The sequence below is a fragment of the Chinchilla lanigera genome, unplaced genomic scaffold (genome assembly GCF_000276665.1).
Source record: "Chinchilla lanigera isolate Chin_1 unplaced genomic scaffold, ChiLan1.0 scaffold00010, whole genome shotgun sequence".
Classification (NCBI taxonomy): Eukaryota; Metazoa; Chordata; class Mammalia; order Rodentia; family Chinchillidae; genus Chinchilla; species Chinchilla lanigera.
This window is the reverse complement of record NW_004955411.1, coordinates 16,434,967-16,442,605: the sequence shown is the minus strand read 5'-3', so window position 1 is coordinate 16,442,605 and position 7,639 is coordinate 16,434,967. Positions and strand designations below refer to the sequence as shown.

Genomic DNA, 7,639 nt, shown 5'->3' with positions numbered 1-7,639 from the left:
TATATATATATATATATATATAGCATATCTTCTGAGGCCCTCTTAATTTTTCATGTTATTGCTTCTGTAGCAGGGTCATCTGTTTTCTACTCCCTTCTTTTCTACGTTCATAATCATCAAGTGCCGAAATACACAGAGTTATAGTAGCAATTCATAGAGGTTCAGTGGTAAACTTGGGTACCTGACCATTTAACAGTGCCCTCTTCCATCTTCTCAGAGGTCATTTTTCTTAAATCGTACTTTTTTGAATTTTTTGAGACAGGGTCTTGCTATGTAGTTCAGGCTGCTTTGAATGTACCATGTATCCCAGGCTGGCCTTAAACTCATGCTGATTCCATACCTCAGCCTCCTGGGTGCTGGGATTACAAATGTGTGCCACCATACCTGGCTAACAGTGCTTTCTTCATCCCTGAGGGCACTCATGAGAAAACTGTTAGATCTCTTTCTTACACCATTGTAATAATATTCAGCTTGCAAGGGTGAGGCAACATGTTTTCCTTGCCCTCGTCCCCAAACTGGTATACTAAAAGCTTTTTCCAAAAAACTTAGTAGCGTAAGTATTAAGCTCTAGAAGAACATTATTGTGTAGAAGACTTGTAACATTTAAGAGTTGAGACTATATTTTGCATTGTCTTGATGTCCTAAAAACCTAGGAACCGTATGGTTATGCTTGGCTTTTAGAAAAATACCTGTTTATAAAAATGAATTGTACAAGTACAGTAGTATGCTAGGTATAGGTTGTGAAAGATCTATGTTTGCAACTAGACCTATGTAATGTGTACACATACATGTATAGAGATGGACAGAAGGTTTGTACTAAGCCTGGTTGAAAAGAGTATGCTGTTGATTCTTTCTGCAAAGAAGTTTTAAATTCTAAAAGCGAGGTAATGTTGAAATATTAGCTAAATATTTACACTGCAGCTGTTACTTCAGTGACCTGGGTGAATTCTTAAAATGTTGAGTTGACATGTTCATAGGGTTTGTGTACATTCAGCTTTATACATGGCTTTGATTTTTTTCACTTAAGGACCTGTCCTACACAGGAGTAATATTGCTGACTATGCACTCAGTGCAGGCACCACAGCTATGAATGCCCAAAGACTCTTAAGAGCTACCAAACTGAACAAACCAATTCTTCTGGAGGGCTCTCCTGGTGTTGGCAAGACGAGTTTGGTGGGAGCCTTAGCAAAGGCTTCAGGAAATACCCTTGTTCGAATTAACTTGTCAGAGCAGACGGTAAGTGTAGTTGTAACTCATGGGGATTGGTGTAGGTAATAATGTTTCTATTCATAGAATTTCCTAATCAGAAATAATTACATTTTCAGTAACCCAGATACTTCATATGGTGATAAAGACCACAGCAGCACGGCCTTCCAAACTGATTCTGCTTCTGGAGTCATTAATAACTAACACTTCTATGTTATTTTCTTTTAATTTACTGTTTTATTCTGATTCTCTTTTGAGAGAGAATTATTCATTATAATATAATACCACTAAGTTATTTTTTTCTTTCTGAAGAAAACTTGGTAGAGATAAAATGACAATCTTGCAGAAGCATGAGGTAGCTGACAAATTGATTGGTGGTCACCAAATTGAGTAGGGCCTGGGCATTGTTACTGATTTATTTGTTTCTTTATTGATTTGTTTTAAAGCTTACTAGTTTTTGAGTACACAGAGCTATTAATGTGCACACCTGCTTAGACTGATACGTGGAGCTTTGTGATGAGAGGATGCTTAGGGCTTGTTTGGGCTCCTGGTAATGTGTTTGAAGCAGTTGGTTCTGTCTTGGGTGTAAGAAGGAAGAGTGGTGGCATGAGGCCAAAGGATTTCTCACTTTGGACTTAGGATCTTAGTAGCTAGTTTAATTTTTTTTTTTTTGTATAATACTAGCTTTCCCCCATTCCTTCTCAAAGGACATCACAGACCTCTTTGGAGCAGATCTTCCTGTTGAGGGTGGCAAGGGAGGAGAGTTTGCCTGGCGTGATGGCCCCTTGCTGGCAGCTTTGAAGGCCGGCCATTGGGTTGTGCTGGACGAGGTAAGTGTCCTGTGCATCAAGCTTAGGCTGGGATCATATATGGGAGGAGCACTCCTATTTTTCATAGCTCCAGGGACTTTTTTAGTACGTGAGCTTGCTGGTAAAGACATTGGAAAGATCCCCTGTGGGTCTTTTAAGAATTAGGAAGGTCACTTAGCAGGACACATTCAGAACCCCTCTACTTACAACCAACAAATGCTCCTCCTTTTAAAAGTATTCCTTCAGACCAAAAAAGAAAATGCATTTTGGCTCACTTATTATTAACCCCTGTGGGCTTGATATACTGGTATTTGTATTTATCTCAGAGATGTTTGTCAGCTGCTCATGTTTTGTTAATGCTGCAGAGGGATAGAGTGGATATAGATGATGCTGAACAAAAAGAGCTAATGAATAGTTATGTGTGCATATTGGATAAATTACTGATCAGAAGAAAGGGCACTTTATGAAACATGGCCAATATTGAATCTTTGTGTCTAGCAGACCCCTAGAGTTAAGGAGTTAAGTCTGTTTGGGATGTTTAATGTAAACATTTAAATAATGAAAGACTTAGAAGTATTTTGGAGCCAAAATGAGAAGAACAAGGAAAGTGCTCCTGAGGGAACTAGACTCAGGCTCCTGCAGACTGACTAGATTTATACCCCTTTGGGTCTAAACACTAGGGCGGGTAGTGTGAGATTCCATCTATGGAGCAGCTGCATGCTGTTTTTGGGAAGACATCAAGAGGGAGATTTTTCCAGATGTTTTTGGAAAAAGCTGATAGAATATTCATTAGCTTGGAAAAGAGAAAGCTTAGTTTTAAGACAGAAGGCTACTGACCATGCTTAGATTGGTGGAAATGCATCCAGTTCTGTAAACTACTAAAAAACATCCTGGGGCCAGGGATATAGCTGAGAGGCATGGCCCATGTCTGGCAAGTGCAAGGTCCTGAGTTGGATTCCCAGTTCCAAAAAATAAAAAGAAAAAAGCAAACATCCTGGGCTTTCTAACAGACATAAAGGCAGCTTTCTAGTTGAGGCTGTATGGAGAAATTCATACTGTGTAGTGCTTATGTAAATGTGACAGTTGAAATTCTAATTCAGTATAGTCTGGGTGTTATATTTTATTGATTTACATTTTTCCAATTGGCTTTTTGTGTGTTAACCTAAAAACCACCCATGTCTTACTCCTGCGCTATAAACCTCAGCATTTACAGACCTCCGTTCAGCTTTTAATTTCTTGCTTAAGAATTCTTTTTAACTGTTCTTGTTTACAAAACTGTTGGTCAAAGCTAATTGTTTAGATCTACTTTATGTTGTTTATCTCATAACTTTGAAACCCATTTGGAAATTTTGTGCAGTAATGAGTTAGGAGAGTGTATAAAGAGCATCAAGTCTTATCTGTTACCTATAATTAGTGTTAAATGGAATCTGTATTGGCAAGATGTTGTAATGTACAAAGTAAGGTTGGTAGGTGCATGTAGTGGATACAGTTAAGTGTTAGAGAAGATTTTAATTCTTTTAGTTCAATCTGAACATTTATTTATTTTACTTAGAAGCTATTGACATATATAAAAATACTGATACATTATCTAAAATCTCTTACCGTGTGTGACACAGAGGATTGTAGAATGAACACACATCAGCTTGTCACTTGGTTTAAGAAATAGTGGGTTACAACCAACATTGTTTTAGCTTCCCTCTCGTGAAGATAACACTTTTGATATGCTGCCTTTTATTCTCTTGATTTTTACTGTAGTTATACATCATATACAATGAAACAAATACATGTACTTTTTTCTTCAAATAGCTTAATCTGGCTTCTCAGTCTGTACTGGAAGGACTTAATGCTTGTTTTGACCACCGAGGAGAAATCTATGTGCCTGAGTTAGGAATGAGTTTTCAAGTACAGCATGAAAAGACGAAGATTTTTGGGTGTCAGAATCCTTTTCGACAAGGAGGCGGGAGAAAGGGATTGCCTAGGTCTTTCCTTAACAGATTCACTCAGGTAAGATTTGCTCTTGCTGTAGAGATGAAGGATACTCCTAAGACTATTGGCAAGTAGCGGTTTAGGATGTTTGCTCTTCAAAAATGTTCAGTTTCATGGTTCTTTTCTTGGCCTTATATAATCAGTATTAATGTGATTGTTTCCCACCGTCACTTCTCACCTGGTTTGAATTGTACAGTCCTGTGACCTGGAAATAAGGTCACCGTCCTCTTCAGGATTCTTTTATTATACTCAGTGAGGAGTCTGATCTTTATGTGTCCGTGATCTTTTTTTAACTCACTTAAGCAAATTTTATAAGGAAAGCAATACATTTTAAAGTAAGAAAGAAAACTACCATGGAGTATAAAAATTCAGTACTCCTCAGTTTATTACATGAACATTTTGCTATCTTACATTTTTATTTCTATTTGCAAAGGTGTGTGTATGCCTATTCTAACAGCTATATTTCAGAGTTTGTCTAATTCAGAGGTTTGGAGATGCCATCACATGTTTTAAGCTTTCCTTTATTACTGTCGCTTGGTAATTAAGAATTTGCTGAGAATATTTTTAGAGAATATTTCAAATATATTTAAAAATTTTTGGAATTTTCAAATATATTGAAAAATTGAATAAATTTTATAGTGGAAATACTTGCCATCCCAAATTATGAAAGCATTTAATGTTACACATAGGAAATTTTAAAGACAAAAGTGGTTAAAAAAATTACATGTGCCTTTTGTCTTTCTTGAATTCACTAGCATAGCACTTAAAAATGAACCACTGCTCCATATTTTGAAAATGTTGGTTCTTGTAGCTTTAAAAATGCAATAATAAAAATTTATAAAATTGAAAATTATGTGTTTGACTTAGTTACTGTAATATGATGTGGTGTTAAAGATTTCATTTAACAACGTAGTCATTTGTAGTGTCTTGTAAAAAGAAGTGTTGACATTTTCATGTTATTTTTGGACTCTGCAGGTCTTTGTGGACCCCCTCACAGTAGTTGACATGGAGTTCATTTCTAGTACTTTGTTCCCAGCCATTGATAAAAATACCGTTAAGAAAATGGTAGCTTTCAATAACCAAGTAAGTGTCTGCTTGTTTTGATTTTTCTGTGTTTTCCTGGCTGAGTTTAAATCAGCATTTTCTCAGTGTGACTATTGCTAAATTATCAGCTAACTAAAATAGCTTATAGAATTCTGTAAGCTTCTATGAGAAGGCACCTGCTCCTTTGAGGGTTATAGCAACTCTTTTCTGTATTTTGAATTACACTCTTAATACCCTAGAGTGTTCCTGGCATTTGGAAATGTGAGATGAGAGAAAGAAGCATCTGAATTAAGCCTATTACTTTGTTTTCAGGTCACATAAGCATTTGTAGTATACTGACAGCATTTAATGCAGTGCCTGGCAGGAGGACATGTTTCTTGATAAGAATATTTTATTTCTAGATTGATCATGAAGTAACTGTTGAGAAGAAATGGGGACAGAAAGGAGGACCCTGGGAGTTCAATCTCCGGGACCTTTTCCGCTGGTGTCAGTTGATGCTGGTTGACCAGTCCCCTGGCTGTTATGACCCTGGGCAGCATGTGTTTTTGGTCTATGGTAAAAGAATGAGAACCAGGGGAGATGAAGAAAAGGTAAGTTTTGTATTTCTCTTTCTGTTTCTATCTGAAAGTGGATTTCCTCCTAATAGAGAGGTAATGTACTAAAGATTGATAATCCAAAGAAAACTACTTGGAAGTTTATGGAACTAGACAGAACTTCTCCTTGTCACAGCGGTTTGTTCTAGAGGACACAATTGGCTTATTTATTTAACTCCCCAAGGTCTCAGGCCTTTTAAAAACAGCGTTACCCTCCAGGACTAAAGAACTAAGTCTTCATCAAGTTTCCAGGCACAAAGATGAGAAGCAGAAGACAAGGGATTCTCAGTAGAAGAGCAGGATTTTCTGTTTTGTTTTAAAATAAATGTCAGGGGGCTGGGGATTTAGTTCAGCGGCACGGCGCCTGCCTGGCAAGCGCAAGATCCTGAGTTTGATTCCCGGTACCAGAAAACACCAAAAAAAAAAAAGCCAAATTACAGGGTTTTGTTTTTTTTTTTTCCTAGAAATTACAAACAGAAGTAGTAAAACAAAAATTTTAAAAATCTGTTTGTAATAGCACATAGCATTAAAATTAGCAGTTTAAGGCCGAATGTGGTGGCACACGCCAGTAATACCAGCACTCAGGAGACTGAAGCAGGAGGATTGTTGCAAGTTCAAAACCAGCCTGGGCTGCAAAGTGAGCTCAAGGCCAGCCTGAACTTCATAGTCAGACCCTGTCTCAAAGAGACAAAAACCCCAAAAACAGCTTAAGGAACTATAGTTAATGTTGCTGTTATTATTGGTGGGGAGTGTGAGACAGTGTCTGTGTTGTCCAGGCTGGTTTATGATGCTGAAAAGTGATCCTCTCACCTCCAGGTGGCCAAAAGTAAAGGTGTGCAGCGCTGCACCCTGCTGGAGTACATTTCATGTTGTGATAAGAGTCCTAGCTCACTCAGTGTTTACAACAGCTGCAGGCAGGGAATATTTTCATGACCTCTTGTAGGTGACGATCCAAAGCTCAGTCGTGGAGTCTCATAATAGGGCCAGCCCCCCAGTCTACGCCTTTGCCACTTTATCTGCTTTTCCTTTCAACATTGGAGTTGATATACAGATCCATTTGTTGGAAGCAGTAACCTTTTTGTGGAACTGTGAAGATGTGGCGAGTCTGTAGTCCATGTGACTTTCACGCTCCATTCTCCTGCCTGTACCCTCCATGTTAAGATTTTTTTGTTGTTGTTTTAAAAAATTATTTATTTATTATTTGGTTTTTTGAGACACAGTCTCACTGTGTAGTTCAGGCTGGCCTTGAACTCACTATATAGCTCAGGCTGGCCTCAAACTTGTGAGTCTCCTGCCTTAGCCTCCTGAGTGCTGGGATTACAGGCATGCATCACCATCCCTGGCTTGTTTTGTTTTTGTATTGAGATTTAACCCAGGGCCTTTGCTGCTGTGTTCCTTCCCAGTTTTATTTTTTATTTTGAGACATGGTCACTCCAAGTTATCCAGCTCCAAATTGGTTTAAACTTGTGATCCTTTGCCTCATCCTCCCAGAGTGTTGGAATTACAGGCATGCACTACTATGCCTTGCTCCAGATCACCATTATTTATTACTGAGAGTCTGACCAAATGCTGACAACTCATTTATTACCTGTAAGGTTTCTGTCATTGGTTTAGAAGGAAATGTTTAGCTAGTACTGTTCGACAGCTTTAGCAGTGCATAATTCATATATGATCACCTATTATTTTAATTTTTCCTTTATTATGCAGATTGAATATCCCTAATCTGAAAATTCAAAATCTGAAATGCCACATAATCTGAAACTTTTTGAGCATTGACACACCACAAATTGAAAATTCCATGCCTGACCTCTTCTAACAGGTTATAGTTAAAAATCCAGGTGTCAAAAAATAGTGTGTAAAATTACTTTTGAGTTATATATTATAAAGGTGTGTATGAAACATAAATGAATAATGTGTTAGCCATGGGTCCCCTCCCAAGGTCTCTCATAATGTAAATGCAAATATTCTGAAATGTAAAAAAAATCTGAAGTTGGAAATACT

The 7,639-nt window shown here is 37.7% G+C and overlaps 1 protein-coding gene across 5 annotated transcripts in view; it reads left to right on the top strand.

The window, feature by feature from the left end:
• Nucleotides 1-7,639, top strand: part of Mdn1 (midasin AAA ATPase 1) — a 143,603-nt gene that overhangs the window by 66,147 nt on the left and 69,817 nt on the right. For all 5 annotated transcript variants that reach the window (XM_013510773.1, XM_013510772.1, XM_013510771.1 and 2 more), the window contains exons 36-40: nucleotides 1,028-1,236; nucleotides 1,914-2,036; nucleotides 3,822-4,019; nucleotides 4,977-5,084; nucleotides 5,447-5,635. In XM_013510773.1, coding sequence (XP_013366227.1) covers nucleotides 1,028-1,236; nucleotides 1,914-2,036; nucleotides 3,822-4,019; nucleotides 4,977-5,084; nucleotides 5,447-5,635 — 827 coding nt within the window. The remainder of the gene's footprint in view (nucleotides 1-1,027; nucleotides 1,237-1,913; nucleotides 2,037-3,821; nucleotides 4,020-4,976; nucleotides 5,085-5,446; nucleotides 5,636-7,639) is intronic.